This window comes from Coffea arabica, chromosome 1c (assembly GCF_036785885.1).
Source record: "Coffea arabica cultivar ET-39 chromosome 1c, Coffea Arabica ET-39 HiFi, whole genome shotgun sequence".
Classification (NCBI taxonomy): domain Eukaryota; kingdom Viridiplantae; phylum Streptophyta; class Magnoliopsida; order Gentianales; family Rubiaceae; genus Coffea; species Coffea arabica.
Window position 1 is genome coordinate 11,652,735 of NC_092310.1, and position 17,360 is coordinate 11,670,094.

The 17,360-nt window shown below is 36.9% G+C and overlaps 2 protein-coding genes across 5 annotated transcripts; both read left to right on the forward strand.

The window, feature by feature from the left end:
* The first annotated feature begins 1,139 nt into the window (after positions 1-1,139).
* LOC140038972 (uncharacterized) lies at positions 1,140-1,598 on the forward strand. Its single transcript, XM_072084723.1, has one exon. The coding sequence runs from the start codon at positions 1,140-1,142 to the stop codon at positions 1,596-1,598; it is 459 nt and encodes a 152-aa protein (XP_071940824.1).
* Positions 1,599-10,309: 8,711 nt separating this feature from the next.
* LOC113716248 (scarecrow-like protein 30) lies at positions 10,310-14,470 on the forward strand. 4 transcript variants are annotated; one of them, XM_072058424.1, is made up of 4 exons: positions 10,310-10,461; positions 10,800-10,970; positions 11,309-12,767; positions 14,017-14,470. In XM_072058424.1, the coding sequence occupies exons 1-4, from the start codon at positions 10,419-10,421 to the stop codon at positions 14,240-14,242; spliced, it is 1,899 nt and encodes a 632-aa protein (XP_071914525.1). In that variant the 5' UTR covers positions 10,310-10,418; the 3' UTR covers positions 14,243-14,470. The 4 variants fall into 4 exon arrangements, 3 of the variants coding, with proteins under 3 accessions (XP_071914525.1, XP_027096365.2, XP_071914584.1); XR_003454137.2 differs by adding an exon at positions 13,641-13,784 and having other exon boundaries at positions 10,330-10,970; positions 14,017-14,103; XM_072058483.1 differs by adding an exon at positions 13,699-13,784 and having other exon boundaries at positions 10,330-10,970; positions 14,017-14,103.
* The last annotated feature ends 2,890 nt before the right edge of the window (positions 14,471-17,360 follow it).

Below are 17,360 nucleotides of genomic sequence, written 5' to 3' on the forward strand. Positions count from 1 at the left end.
ATTTTTAAGTTTCCTGTCAGTGAAATCAAACCAGCCGTTATTCACCGTTAGCTCTACTTAGAAAATCAGCAGCCACTAAACTTCAAGAAAAACACTGATCTACGTAACATCGTAAGTAATACACATTTAAGACAAACCATGCTTACTGAATTTTTTTACATGAACCGAACAAACAAAGAGGCACAAAATCTCAAGTGCACCTATTCAGAGTTTTCACAATTTTTTGTTTGGAAAGTAGAAAAAAGAATGTGGAAAATACGCGAGCAAGGAGACTTTATAGGAAGAATAGTAACTGCTCACCCTGCTGAAGGTGAGAGGTACTATTTAAGACTGCTACTAATGAAAGTTTAGTGTCCAACTTTTTTTTCTGACTTAAGAACATTTAATGGAGTACAAGTAGCAACTTTTCTAGAGGCAGCACTTTTTTGAGGGTATTTGCAACATGATGATAGCCAACAGCTTTGTTTACAAGAAACTTCTCTTTTTCATATGCCATATGAAATGGGGCGCTTATTTGCTATATTATTAGTTTAATCATGTCCAAATGATCCAACGGCTTTATGGCTTGAATTTGAAGATGTCATGTCTAAAGATTATGCTAGATTGAATATATTAATAGCCAGCCAAATTAGACTAAAAGTCCTTGCACAATTAAATGCCTTCTTAGAATCTATGGGAAAAAATATTTCTTCATATAATTTAGTTCCTCCTAGCGTTTCATTTACAGATGTTGAAAATGAAACAAGAGAGTTAAAAGCAGAACGTACTATAGCTATTTCAGCAGATGACTTAAATGCAATTGCGATGTTAAATACCAAGCAAAAAGAAGTATTTAAAATCATTTCTGAAAGAGTCTACACAAACAAAAGAGGTGCATTTTTTATTGATGGTCTAGGTGGCACCGGAAAAAATTTTTGTATCGTGCATTGTTAGCAGATGTAAGATTAAAAGGATTTACTGCATTAGCAACTGCTACATCAGGTATTGCAGCTTCAATTTTACCAGGAGGTCGAACGGCTCATTCTTGATTTAAGATACCAATAGATATTTCACCTGGTGCAACCCGTCGAATTAGCAAACAAAGTTCACTAGCAACTTTGATAAAAGACTGCAAATTAATAATTTGGGATGAAGCCCCTATGTCTAAAAAAGCAGCAATTGAGGCATTGGATGATTTGCTGCTAGATTTAATGAGTTCAGATGAAATTTTTGGTGGAAAGGTAGTAGTTTTAGGCAGAGATTTTAGGCAAACACTTCCAGTTGTATGCAATGGAAGTAAATCTAAGACAGTAAATGCATGTTTCGTTAATTCTTCCTTGTTGCCTCATCTAGAAAAATTGCAATTAACTGACAACATGCAAGCTAGGTTGGATCAATTATTCACTCAGTTTCTTTTGAAAGCAGGAGATGGTTTAGAAAAATCAGAAATTCAAGATTCTATTAAAATTCCTCCTTCAATTTTAATTAAATATAATAATGAGACTGATGCACTACAGGCATTGATGGATGCTGTGTATCCAGACTTGAATCAACTGTCTCAAAATGCAGAATCATCTTTAAATAGAGCAATACTAACTACAAAAAAATCACTTTGTTGACGAAATTAATGACTTAATGATTGAAAAATTCCCTGGAAATAGCGTTGAATATATCAGTTTTGATGAAACAATCAATCCGAATTATCAAACTGAGTATGTTGATTTGCTTAATACTTTAGCTCCCAGTGGTTTACCTCCTCACAGATTGATATTGAAACCAAATTCGCCTATTATTTTATTACGGAATCTTGATCCTACAAAAGGATTATGCAATGGAACTAGACTAATATGCAAAATAGTGCACAAAAATGTGATCCATGCACAAATAGCAGTTGGTGAATTTGATGGCAAGCAAGTGTTTATACATAGGATTCCTTTACAGCCATCAAATGATGAACAATATCCACTTTCTTACATATTAAATCTTTTTGCTTCTTAACGTGTTTCTATGTAACTAAAGCAGGATATGAATTTACTCCATCGTATAACACAAGCAATCCAAGGAAAGAGACTCATGTGTTTTGTTAAGAAAGCGACTCCAAGAGAAAAAGCAATCAAAGGAACAACTTTCACCATTGTCACAAGCTATGAAGCTGAACAAGTCGCAGTTGGCCCGCATACTTCAATGAACCTTCACAATGATTATGCATAACATTAATTTCCAACAATATAATGCTTATCTATTTATCGTTTGTGTTAATGTACTTCAACTTAGACTCCTTTGACTTACTAACTCCGTATGTTTTAATTCTGTTATCTTGTATTTGTCGATTCTTTATGTTAATGTACTTCAATTTAGTCTCTTTTGCCTTGAAAAATAAATTTAATGATAAGCTATAAATCGAATTCTAATATAGATGTCCACCTATGAAACATAAAAAACTTCTGTAAAAATGCTAACCATCATTAATCCAATCTTAATCCCACCATTTTTCAATTTTTCTGCTTATGTTTGCTAATCAAATTATAGATATAATTTTAAAACACAAATATATAAGTATAAAATTTGAAATATAAATATAATAAAGACATATATATTTTTTCATACAAATGTTAATGCATTACTTTGATTAATAAAGGCAAAAAATTTGTTGTGATAAAAACCAAATATCAACATATAAATGAATAAAAATAAAATTGATAACAAAATTGCATACTATACTTGGTCGTAATTTTAGTTAGCATTAATGACTCATATGTTAACTAAATATTAATGTATTATGACTCAAAAGAAAATTGACAAAAAAATGACTAAGTTCATCTATTCAAATTCAAATACTAATAATGCGATTGCTCTCCATTTCACAAACATTCCATCAAATTTTGCTAACCTTAAACACTTCAAGGTATATATATATATATATATATATATATATATATGATTATTGAGCCTAATTTGTATTGAGTGAAAAATTCTAAAATGGGGCTATTTCCTTCACTGTTCTAACTAAAATGCTTGTAATTTTCGTTCGTGCCTTGAACATGATGCTCTTTCAATTGCCCGTAATGTCTAAAATTGTTGGAAGAGCTATAACTATGCGTTTTTAAGAGTTCAGAGGACAAAAAGATATATCTGTTACTTAAAAGGTTAAAAGTGTAAAAGCATGAAAGTGTGAAGGTGATTTAGGTCTTTTGCCCTTCTTTTATTCATATGTTCATCAAATTTTTGTTCTTCTTTGACTTGGAATCTGCATTGTGGAATAAACCACGGAACTAGGCAAAGAAGGCAGGAGGAAACGTGCATTTGCCAACCGCGACTTCTATTTTGTCTAGGAGGACTTTGGAGTATCAAAAAACAATCATGCAAAATTTCTTTCAGGGGAAAAAAAGCGCAGGATCTTGTTACATTTGCAAGTATATTAGTCTTTTCTTTTATCTCTAGCTTTCCTGTTTTTTAAACATTCATCGTCATTTGTAATTATGACCCATTTTTGTTCTAAATATTGATAATCAAGGAAGATTTATTGTCCAAAATCATATAATTTAATGAATTAAATACATATCTTTTGAATGGACGGAAAATCGTTAGTTCTTATTAAATTACAACAACCTTATTTTAACTTTTTTAATGGTTATTGCATTTTCCTTCTGTGTGTTAAACTTACGGAAGATAATTTTCAAAACAAATATTTGATAACATGCGTAGAATGTTGAAAAAGCTGAATTAAGCCAAATATGCCAATTACCCCCAACAAAGGAAAATGGAAAAAAAAAAGAGAAAAAAAAAATACTACTCCCTCCGTCCCAAAATTTGGAACGTTTTTTGGGAGTAGCACTTTTTATGCACAGTAAAATGGTGGACTGCACTTTTCATATTCTTCCAGTTTTACCCCTTGTCTGACACGGAAATAGCCAGCTAAAAGCAAAAGGTCACAGGAATGGTGAAAGTGTGTGTCACGAACTCAAGGTTGTTTCTGGAATTGTATTGATTGATCTGGGTGATTTGGTAGAATTAGGAGGAATTGGAGGAAGAACAGGGAATTGAGGATTGAGAGAGAAAGAGAGAGAAAGAGAATGCAGAAGAGAGGAAGTGTAAGAAATGATCACATCTAATCTGTTTTTCTCATTCATGTGGGCCCCGCTTAATATAACCAATTCTAACAGCTTGTGTCAGACGATTACAACTGAATTACCTAACTAATGGCTCATTACATGAAACGACATCGTTTACTAGTATGTGAACAAAACCAAAACAGCATCGTTTGTACCATTCCATTGAATTAGCAGACTAAGGCTCAACTTGAGCCTTTATTATGCTGCAGTCCTTATACTTAGCAGCCTGACAATCCCTTCTCCTTAACAAAAGACTTGTCCTCAAGTCTGGAATGCAGGAAACTGTCGTTCAATGAAGGACTTGTCCTCCCAAGAAGCTTCCTCAGGCTCTAGTTGATTCCACTTAATCAGGAACTGAATAACAGGTTGGCCATTTCTCAAGATGACTCTTCTGCGCATGACTGACTCTGGTTGTAAGGGACATTGGTCTTGTGCGTCAAATTCTGGTAGCTTAGTAGAACTTCCTTGCACCAGTCCCAGTTTCTTCTTAAGTAGTGAAACATGGAACACAGGATGTATTCTAGCGTCTGCTGGCAACTTCAGTCTATAAGCCACTGAACCGACTTTCTCTTCTATCTGGAAAGGTCCATAATATTTGGCAGACAGCTTGAGGCACTTCCTTACTGCCACTGTTTGTTGCCTATATGGTTGAAGTTTCAGAAAGACCCAATCCCCTACTGAAAATTCCCTCTCACTCCTGTGTTGATCAGCAAAATATTTCATCCTTTGCTGAGCCTTGGCCAGGTTGTCTCTGATGCAATTGGATATCCTGTTTCTTTCCTGTAGTAAATTTGAGGCTGCAGGGATGACAGAGTCCAGGTAAGGCCCTAATGGTAGAGGCACAGGTTTATATCCAAACAATGCTTCAAATGGTGTCATTTGGAGACTGGAGTGGTAGGTAGAATTGTACCACCATTCTGCCATAGATAGCCATTTGCTCCACTGGGATGGCATTTCTCCTGTCATGCATCTCAGATAGTTCTCCACGCACTGGTTGAGCCTTTCACTCTGGCCATCAGACTGGGGGTGGTAAGAGGACGTATAGTGTAGATCTGTCCCCATTACCTTGAATAGTTCCTTCCAGAACCCACTAGTGAAGACTTTGTCTCTGTCAGTGATGATGGATTCAGGTAATCCATGCATTCGATATATGTTGTCCAGGAAGGCTATTGCAACCTCCTTGGCAGTGAAGGGGTGAGAGAGCCTGATAAAGTGACCAAACTTAGTAAATCTATCGATCACTACTAATATGGTATCATAACCCTGTGACTTGGGTAGTTTTTCAATAAAATCCATGGCAATATGGGTCCATGCCTGTGTAGGAACTGGAATTGGTTGCAAAAGACCAGGGTAAAGCACATTCTCAGATTTGTTTCTCTGGCATGTATCACAATTGCGTATGAAAGTTACTACCTCCTGCTTCATCCCTGGCCAGTGGAACAATGATCTGACTTTCTGCCAACAGCTGTTCTGTCCAGAATGTCCCCCTATTGCTGAAGCATGAAGTACTTGTATGACCTGGTTTCTGATGTTATTGGCACTCCCCACATACAGCTTCCCTTGATACCTCAGCATTCCATCCACCATAGTATAATCTGTGTGAGCATTAGGATCCAGTATCAGCTGAGCCATAATGTTCTGGCAGTGATCATCCCCTACATAGCTTTTCTGCAATTCTTCCATCCAGACAGGTCTTACTGCAGTAATAGCCAAGCATGAGTGCAAGGGAGAGTCCCTAACAGCTTCCTGCCTTCTAGATAGAGCATCTGCCACCAGATTTTCAGTCCCTCTTTTGTATTGTATCTCATAGTCCAGGCCCATTAGTTTTGTCATCCACTTATGCTGGAGAGCAGTATTCAGTTTTTGATCCAGTAAATATTTCAAGGATTGGTGATCTGTCCTGATAATGAAGTGACTTCCCACCAAGTAATGCCTCCATTTCGTTACTGCCATTACTAGTGCAAGAAGTTCCTTTTCATAGACTGATAACCCCAGGTTCTTGGTTGACAGTGCTCTGCTCAAAAAAGCAATGGGGTGCCCTTCCTGCATCAAGACTGCTCCAATACCACCCCCACTGGCATCTGTTTCCAACACAAATGCCTTTTTAAAATCTGGTAAACTAAGGACTGGAGCTGAACACATCAACCTTTTCAAGTGTTCAAATGCTGTCTGCGCTTGTGGGCACCATTTGAAACTGTCCTTCCTGAGTAATTCAGTCAAGGGCTTGCACACCAATCCATAATGTTGAATAAATCTCCTGTAGTAGCCAGTTAGGCCCAGGAACCCCCTCAACTCCTTGACAGTTTGGGGTACAGGCCATTGTAATATACTACTGACTTTGGAGTCATCCATCTGAACTCCCTTATCAGTGATGGTGTGTCCCAGATAATCTATTCTTTTCTGAGCAAATTCACATTTAGATTTCTTCACATACAGTTGGTTATCCTTCAATAGATCTAGCACAATTCTCAGGTGATGGAGGTGATCCTCTAGTGTGGGGCTATATATCAGTATGTCATCAAAAAAAACTAGGACAAACTTTCTCAGATAAGGCTGAAACACCTGGTTCATCAATGCTTGAAATGTTGCAGGGGCATTTGTGAGGCCAAATGGCATAACCAAGAACTCAAAATGTCCACAATGCGTCTGGAAAGCTGTCTTGTAGGTGTCTTGAGGTTTGACTTTGATTTGATGATAACCTGCAGTCAAATCCAGCTTAGTCTTGAACACAGCTCCTGCCAGTTCGTCCAGTAATTCATCCACATTGGGTATTGGAAATCTGTCTTTGATAGTGAGGTCATTCAACTTCCTATAGTCCACACAGAACCTCCAAGTTCCTTCTTTCTTTTTGACCAGTAGCACAGGGGAGGCAAAAGGACTGTTACTGTGTTTTACAATACCTTTCTGCAGCATTTCAGTCACCTGCCTCTCTATTTCCTCCTTGTGGCAGTGAGGATATCTGTAAGGTTTGAGTTTGAATGGTTGAGCGTCTGGTTTAAGAGGTATCTCATGGTCCACACTTCTGCTAGGGGGTAATGAACTAGGAGTCTGGAATATGTCTTCATACTCCTGCAGTAGTTCCTGTACTTCCTGTGGGGTGGACTCCAGTCTGCTTCCATCCTGCTGTTGTGAAGACATGGCCATGCACATCTGCTTTTTGTATTCAATGAATGTCCTCAAATCTTTGCCCCTGATCAGGTCCATGTCACAATTGTCTGCTTGCCCGTGTAGGTGAATCTCCCCTCCTGCATGATGCAGTGATATCCTGAGCTGCTGGAAATCAAAGGTGATGGGACTGAAGTGTGTCATCCAGTCCACGCCTAGTATTATATCCCACCCTCCTAGTTCCATTGCTTTGAGGTTGAATTTGAATTTGTGCTGGTTAATGCTCCACTGTACCCCAGGACAAATAGCATTGCTGGTGACAGTAGTTCCATTCCCCATGATAACTGAGAAAGGCTGATCCACCCATTGGTACTTGACATCCATTCCAATAACCAGTTCACTGCTGATATAGCTGTCAGAGCTCCCAGTATCTACTAAGATGAACACCTCTTCTCCATCTAAGATTCCTGTGAGTGTGATTGTCTTCCTCTTTAAGGATTCAGATAATGCATGCAGAGACATTTCCATGGGTTGACCAGGATTCCCAGTATGTTCATCCTGCTCTCCCAAGGCATCCTCAAATGCAGTTTCCTCTTCTTCTTCTAATATCATACAGTGTGTATGGCCAACCCTGCACTGATGGCCAACTCCATACTTCTCTCCACATTTGAAACACAGTCCATTGTTTCTCCTATATTGCATTTCCTGCGCAGAGAGTCTCCTAGGGTCCTTAGTGCCTTCTTGCCTATTGACTAATTTAGGATGATTGGAGCTGCTGTGGTTTGGAATCCTATACGAGTTAATCCCCAATGCTGTACTAGTGTTTCTTGACAATCCAAGCCTGTTCTCTCCTAGTGGTCTGACATTCTCCTTAGAATTCTTATTCTGCAGTTTCACTGCATACTCTTGCCACTGAGACAGTTCAAATGCTTCAGCTAGAGTAGCAGGTTTCAACATCTTGATCATAGGTTTGATCTCTTCCTTTAGTCCACTTATGAAACTGGAAATGAAATAAGTCTCATCCAGACTTCGATTCCTTATCATCATCAAGGCTTTTAACTCCTCAAATTTCTCCTGATATTCTTCAACAGTGCCTATCTGCTGTAGTTTATTAAATTCTTCCACTATATCTCGACAGGTCCTTTCATTAAACCTGCAGCATAGCAGATTCGCAAACTCTTCCCAACTCATCTTAGGTTTCGCAATTTTTACTCCCTGGAACCATTTATCAGCCCTGCCTTCCAAATACATTTCAATAACATCTACTTTATGTTCTTCTGGAACTTGATAGTTCAAAAAATATTTGTTGCATTTACGTAACCATTCTCTAGGATTGTCTCCAGCAAACATTTGTAAATCAATCTTAGGAGGATTTGGAATGTGAAACTTACTCCCATCCTTCCTGAAGGATCTCTGAGTCTCGTAGTCTGTGGTTAATCTCTGATGAGCTGGTGGAGTTGGTAGGATTGGCTGCTGGTCGATCATTCTGCTACTCTCCTCGTTTGCTTGTTCCTTGCCAGAGTTCAGCTTCAGTAGCAGATCATTGAATTTCTGCTCAAACATTTGAGTGAAGTTCTGCTCCATTCCTGATAACAGGCCTTCCATCCGCCTGTTGTTCTCTTCAAGCTCCACCTTCAAGTCTTTCCTGATTTGCTGGTGTTCAGATTTGGAAGTGTGTAGGGATTCAATCACTTCTTGTAACTTGATTTCTTGTTTCCTGACTTGCTCTTCGATGGTGCGAAATCTTGTGCTCTCTGCCATGATTGTGTTGCAAATTCCAAGGATCTACTGCTCTGATACCACTTTGTCACGAACTCAAGGTTGTTTCTGGAATTGTATTGATTGATCTGGGTGATTTGGTAGAATTAGGAGGAATTGGAGGAAGAACAGGGAATTGAGGATTGAGAGAGAAAGAGAGAGAAAGAGAATGCAGAAGAGAGGAAGTGTAAGAAATGATCACATCTAATCTGTTTTTCTCATTCATGTGGGCCCCGCGTAATATAACCAATTCTAACAGCTTGTGTCAGACGATTACAACTGAATTACCTAACTAATGGCTCATTACATGAAACGACATCGTTTACTAGTATGTGAACAAAACCAAAACAGCATCGTTTGTACCATTCCATTGAATTAGCAGACTAAGGCTCAACTTGAGCCTTTATTATGCTGCAGTCCTTATACTTAGCAGCCTGACAGTGTGCATGTGTTGTGGTGGGCCATATGTAATTGTTTATTATTAATTGATGGAATCTTGTCATTATTACTAAGGGTATAAAAGAAAAGTAGTAGTGAAAGTTGTTTGACTTTTGCCATGAGACTCTTATTTTGGGACAACAAAAAAGTGAAAACATGACATTAACAATGGGACGGAGGGAATATAAGAAGGGCTAGGCATTTTTGTATTGGGGTTCTTTGCAATCACATCTATGCTTGCATAGAACAATTTATTGTATGAGATGAACGAATTTAAATTTGGATGGTTAGGATTACATTTTGGGCCCAATTTTCTTAAAGTTATAAAAATTGTTCGGTTTTTGCCTATTGTTGTATTAGCGTCTAAATATGTTGTGCTAGTATTTATATTTATTGCGCTAATGTCTACATCAATGGCAGCAAAGCCACACATTATGTTGAGAGTGGGCAATTGCACCCCATCAACTTTGCAAAATTTTAAAAAATAGCCTTAGAATTATTACAAATCTTTATGTTTTTTTTTATCGTAATTGTATCCCCACCCCTAATTTTTTTAAAAATACATATTTTTGTTTATATTACCCCTTATATTTTGAGAAATCTTCATTCACCACCCATTATTTCTTTGAACAATCAATTTTTAGAACACCGCTCGTACAATACAAATGTTTTAAAGCTATTAAAAGACAAAATCAACTTCTACTTGAATAAGAAATAACTTCAATCATTTCATAACACAAAAAATTGATAATTAAAACATAATCTTTAATTAAATTTTTCTTCACATAATAGTTATATCATTTTAGATCGATAATATTATTATCACCACTGCCTGGGGGTTCGGATTCCGCCATTGCTTTAAGGACTGTACATTGTAATGTGTAGTTAAAACTACTTTGATTCGAATTTTTAAGTGTAAACTAATCTTGAGAAGTCACGCCAACAAGTGGCCGCCTTTTCTGACCTCTATGCTTTTATCAAAAGAACCTGGACAGTTTATAGGGGAACCGGAAGGGAAACTCGGCGATGGCAGCACCCAGGCGGCGATGCTCCATCCATCACTCCATATCTATATTTAGCTGAGACTTCAGACCCCCATTTTTGCATCTTTCTTGTGCTGCAACATTTTACTGTTTCAAGCCTTCCAGATAAATTAACTCAAATGTTTGATCATTTCCGAACAGCAGGGAACTGAAAAGCTTCTCTTATTTAATATTCAGCCCTTTCAAGGATCATCTTTTTGACTTTCCAGAAGCTGTTAAAACAAGAATTGTCTATTCTAGTTTACATTTATACATCTGACAATTCTTGCGAGGTTGTAAGAAGTCATGGCGGGATTCGAGTATGATTTCCCTTCAATTACATCGTCTGGCCCTCTAAATCTGTCAAATTTCCCTGTTGATGCACTTCCAGGTGAGCATGACGGGGATTCTTCGCTGCCGGGGGACACCTTTGGTGCTGTACTCCAGTACCTGAATCAAATGCTGATGGGGGAAGACTTGGAGCAGAGGCCTTGCATGTATCAAGAGCTCTCGGCTTTACAAGCTGCTGAGAAATCCTTCTATGATGCCCTCACTGGTAAGGAACTTTAAATGAACCAACCCTTTCTTCTAGTGATTGAGCTTTCTGGCGATATTTATTCTAGTATTTCTGGAATTGGAAACAACCTGATTGCATAAAAATCTCTACTTCAAGGCTCACTTAATTACCAATTTGTTCACATTTCTTTGCTCTATTGTGGTTCTTTATTTGTATTTACTCAAAAAATTAGTTGTGGTTTAGTCACTCTTTAACAAGCAGGTATTTATTCTTGTTCTAGATTGCTGTAGCATTAATAAGAACGATATTGTGTAACTGTTCGAGTAGAGAAAAGAGCAAAATCAACAAACAAATGACTGTCTCCCTTGTTGTTTTAGGAGTGGAGATTATTAAGGTGGCTGACGAAAAGGAGAAAGAGAGGGACAAATTTACAAATGGATCAGCAAAAAAAAGAAATCATTATAGACAAGATGATGAGCATGTAGAGGCAGGGAGAGCTACAAAGCAATTTGCCAGTTATGCTGAAGAGCCAACTGAGATTTTCGATGAGGCGCTGCTTTGCTCGAGCTCGAACGCTGGTTCTTGGGATTTGTCTTACTGTGAGGCAAAACCAGGAAGACGGAATAACCAGCAGATTGGCCTAACCCAAGAGCCCAAACGAGGGAGGCCACGTGCTAGTGAGAGGAAACTGAATATAAGGGAAGTGGTTGATATGAGAAGCCTCCTTACTCAATGTGCACAATCCATATCAGACTTTGATAATCGAACTGCCAACCAATTGCTGAATCAGATTAGGCAACACTCTTCTCCTCATGGTGATGGTAATGAAAGATTGGCTCATTACTTTGCTGATGCCCTTGAGGCACGCGTTTCTGGTATGGGAACAACTATGTATACAGCCTTTTCTACGAGAGTGTCAGCAGCAGATACATTGAAAGCCTATCAGGCATATATCTTGGCATCCCCCTTCCGCAAAATGTCAAACATTCTTACTGGGAAGACAATTCAAAAACTGACTACAGAAGCAAGCCAAATTCACATAATTGATTTTGGTATTCTGTATGGATTTCACTGGCCCTGCTTTATCCAGGCTTTATCGAAGAGGCCCAGAGGGCCCCCAAAGCTTCGCATTACAGGTATAGATCTTCCCCAACCGGGTCTTCGGCCAGCAGAAAGAGTTGAGGAAACTGGACGTAGGCTTGCCCATTATTGCAAGAAATTCAATGTTCCATTTGAATATCATGCTATTGCAAGGAAATGGGAAACCATTAGCCTAGAAGAATTGAAGATTGACAGATGTGAAACAGTCATAGCAACTTGTTTGTACAGGCTGAGGAATGTTCCTGATGAGACATCAGTTACAAGCAGTGCAAGAGACACCGTTCTCCACTTGATCAAGAAAATAAATCCTGATCTTTTCGTACATGGAATCCTTAATGGAACATATAATGCTCCCTTTTTTGTCATGCGGTTTAGAGAGGCACTACATCATTTCTCCTCTCTGTTTGATATGTTTGATAAGACCTTACCACGCCATGATCAAGATAGGTTGGTGTTTGAGAAAGAAGTCCTTGGGAGGCAGTCTATGAATGTCATAGCATGTGAAGGTACTGCAAGGATTGAGAGGCCAGAGACATACAAGCAATGGCAAGCGAGAAATGAAAGAGCTGGATTCAGGCAGATTCCATTGAACAAGGACATTGTCAAAGAAGTTAGGGCCAAGGTGAAACTGCAGTATCACAAGGATTTTCTGGTGGATGAGGATGGCAAGTGGATACTGCAGGGCTGGAAGGGACGAGTTATCTATGCACTCTCATATTGGAAGCCAGCTCACGAGTAATGAGGAATCCTTCCTGTTTATTACATAAGCATGAATGCTGGTTAAAATGTTTGGCAATTGATAAACAAATACCTCCTTAGCAATCTACATGTATTTTATAAAATTATGCAAGGAATTGGTATGTCTAAGTTTTACTGTTCAAATTTATTCAGTGCCACAGAAAATTGGTATTAACCTGTGAATAAATCAAGGTGAAATCCAGGACTAATAGTCTGTGTGAATATCACATTAGAAATTCTTATAGTTTGTGTCAATATCACACCATGAACAATGTATTTTCTCCATATAGCCATTGTTGCAATATCCATCATCATATGAAAGATATTTGGAAGAAAGGTAGCCATCTGAATTCAACTGGGTTAGAGCTAATGTTTTCAACTTGCACCTGTAATTACCATGGTGTTTCCTTTACATTGTGGGGTTTTAAATTACAAATTTGTTTTAATGGGGACTAGATTATGGTTTTCCAATTTCAGTCTGATAAAGTTTATTAAGTCCATGCTTTAAGTCACAGGTTTAGGGCTGGATAGCAGTATCGCTGTGTGCCGTTTCAGGATGAAGCCTTGTTAATTTCGTCCATTCTTTTTTCAATGAGCTGACCTTTCCTCTTGCAATTTTGTTGAGGCTGTGAATGATTACTTCCTGCTGTTTGCCTCCAGCCTGTAGATGTTTTCTTGAAATTCAGACTAGCACACCAGAACGCCTATGCTTTGAGAGCAAGTACTTTGCTGCTGCTCAAATAAACATTTCTTGCCAATGTTTTTTAAGAACAGCAACAAATATAAGCACTTCTGAAGATTGATTTGACTTACTTTTTCTTGCTAGTGTTTGGATTGATCTCTCTCTCTCTCTCTCTCTCTGCCCCTTAGATTCCTTTCACAACCTGTCTTCAAGGTATTAAGTTAATAGAGAGGATACTGAAATCAGGCTGGGAACTCGCTGCCTTCTCGGGAAAGACACTTGAGTGATGATCGGGGGACTTGGAATGACAACATTTCATATATACTAACTAGGTATTCCTAGTCTTCTAGATTCATGAAGTGCTAGTGTTGTTAGTGGTTTTCTGTGGCTTTAGTCATCTAAACGTAGGGCCATTCTGTCTAATCATAACACTGCCAGGAGACTCAGTTCATATGAAACAAAAACAGAAACTACTAACAGACGAGCTTTTGTTGATGCATCTGTTAATAGTTTGCTGCAAACTGATTTGTCAATTGATCATAATCGTCGTTTCATGAATTGCAGACAGGCGGATTGGTGTCTCTGTTGTTCTACAGTGTTCTCATTAGAAAACATAAATACGTGCGCCAAGGTCAATTTGGAACTGTCGGGCTCAGATTTGCTGTTGTTTTGTATGAATTCATCCGTTAAAGAACAAAAGGACAAATTTCACAGCTCAGAAACCTTGACGGTTGGGATTTCAAGTCAAAGACTCTTCAGTCAGAGGAGCAGATATGAATTTGTTCATTGAATTCTCTTCAAACAGAGATTTTCTTCACTGACGTGAGAATTGTTCATTATTGTAAATTTGACTTTTTAGCTTCAACATTTTAAGTTTGTCATTGCTTGCCTCTAGTCAGAGCAGCAGACATGAATTTGTTCATTGAATTCTCTTCAAATTTTAGATTTTCTTCTCTGACGTGAGAATTGTTCATGTTTGTAAATCTGACTTTTTAACTTCAAGATTTTGAGTTTATCATTGCTTGCTTTTTTAATTCAAGAAACTTAAATCTTAGTACTCTTTTCTTAGAAGGCTAAACGTACTTCAATCATCCAGTCCTTGCATAGGACAATCCTTAGGACAAGCTTCAACTTTGACAGTAACAAATTCAGGAAGCTTGATGCCTTACTGTAACCAGAGCATAAAAACCAGTAAGCTCAATTGTCACATGTGCATCAGTTGAAATTTCGTAGTGAACAAGTTGATGTAATGGTATAGGAAATCAGATGGCCATAGATCAAACCCTTTAAGGAATTTTGGGAAGAGGATTGGAGCTCTGAGTACAATTGTCCTGGGAAAAAGGTCAAATATTTATCTAGATGCGTTTGATTGTGAGTATATCATTTTGGAGTGGATTCAGGGCTTGTATAATTGTTAGATTCAATTGCTCCATAATACGTACTAATATAAAAAATGTACACAACAAATATAGACAATAGAGCAAATTATCCGGGTAGTCACTAAACTTTTTCAATAGTCAAGATTTGACTACTCAATTATTAGTAGTATGTTTTTACCCATTAAGCTATCAAAAGTGTAAATTTTGAGTCATTCTGTCTGATTTCACCATTAACTCCATTAGATCTGAGGGTCTACATGATTTACGAGACATAATATTAATGGTTAAATTTGGTAGAGTTAGTGGCAAAATCAGACGGAATGACAAAAAATTTACACTTTTAATAGTTTAGTGAGTAAAAATATACTATTTATAGTTGAATGGCTAAAACTTCACTATTCGAAAAGTTTAATAGCTATTGGGACAATTTGCTCTAGATAGTAATGTACGAAAAATACAACCAATTTTGTCGCAAAATCAATGTTTCAAATTAGATACATCTAGGCATGAGCTGCATGATATCTATTGCTTTGACAATTACACAATTACTCAATGCAGTCTGGAGAAGCAAAAGATCTTGTGTTGTATCTTGTGAAATTCATGAAATTAGTCATATAAATATGTTTTTGAATGCTATTGGGTTGCTATCCTTAACTAAAATAAGTATGCTAGAAGATAAAACATTTTTTTTGTATATCCATATTTGCCTATTTTAAGTTCAAAAATAAATTTTGTTTTCCCTCTTCTAGAAAATCAGTTTACATGTGTTTTTCAGAGGAACTCATTTTTTCTATTCAGCAAACCCCATAAAGGGATGGATACCAGCCCAGATTTTATTAATTATTGAAATGAAATATTATATGGACTGGTGGAGCGGTTTGTAGACCAAATCTCTAAAAATAACTAATGAACATAATGGCACGAAGGAAATAAGAATTACTACTCCCCTCATCATTTTCTTTTTAATCCTACAAGTAGAAAGAACAAAAAAAAAAAAAAAAAACTTTTGGGCATCCTCAAAAAACATTTGATTTTTTTAAAAAATCCAGAAAAGAAATAAGCTGATAGGTTGTTCGTGCATCAAGCTATTTACTATTAAGGAATTAATGTTAGACTAAAATCATGAGCTATCAAAACAGTTTCAAGGATTTGAATATTTTTTCCAACAATCTTGAATCCTTCTTAAATGGAGGTGAAAGATAATTTGGGATTCGGGTTCTCACCTCCAGATGCACAAGTAATTTTGATGGGCTAAAATTGAACCACATTAACTTTGTCTAATCTGGACCATTTTACTTCAGACCTTTAAACTATAAATGAGCTTCCATTGCCATCCTTAAACTTAAACTTTAAACATTTATCTCCTAAAATATGAAATCTATCCACTTTAGTTCTTATACTCTAATTTTGGACACTTTAATCTCTAAAGTATAAAATTTATTTCACTTTAATCCTTAAACTTTTAGTCACTGGCCTATTGTTTAGTTAGTTTTGACAATTTGTTGGTTTTTTGGGGCATAAACTAAGAAACAATACCCTAGTATTGCAAAAAAAGCTTATAAGAGACTTGTATTGAAGGCAGAAAATGAGCTTATATTCTACATTCATCAACTCACTATTTATAGTGATTACATGAAACAAACTAGCAAAATATCCAACTAATAATTATCCTAAAAATCTCAACAAAAATATAATCTTCTACTACTAGCAAATCTTAGCTAATATATTTGTTAACAAACCAACATGATCTTTGGTTAACAAATATCCTTATTTTCTAATAACTAAATTATTTTGATATCAAACCCAATCTGATAAAATCTGTAGGAAAAGTTGGCATATCTCAACACTCCTCCTTGCCACTTTTGCTGCAGATTTTCAATTGCCTTCTCAAATCTTTGAACCTTGTTTTGGACAAGGCTTTCATAAAAATGTCTGCAATCTGGCCATCAGTCTTGCAATGTTTCTTGAGCCAAACTTCAAAATCAATACCAAAATTTTCGATGTATTCAAATAACTTCTTTGCAACTTGAAAGTGGAACTCCCATACGTAATAGATGAACCTGAAGAAGAAATTCACAATACAAAAAATGATTGCTATGAGAGACATAAAACAATCCTTCAAATTTTTGTAAGGCCTTTTATCAGCTATGTTACCACCATTATCCTTGGGTATCATTTCATAAATTTTCACAATATAACCTCCTTCAATTGCCTCATCAGTGATCTCCTCCTGAATTTTAACAGCATCTGAATTTTTTGGTTCACCATACTACACCTTATGTGAGAACCCGAGAAAATTATGTGTATACCTTAAAATTATTTTTATTTTATTTACTTTGATATTAGAAAAATTATACATAACAAATAAACGGTTACCTTAAATGCCTAATTGGACCCCCATAAATTGAGAAGTTAGAAAAAAACAAATAAATTTAACAAGTACATGTCTAATGAGGATTTCTTAAAGCTAAATGTGTCGAAATCGACTAAATCAACGTAAGAAAATTTTCCACGTAAATACAAATGAAG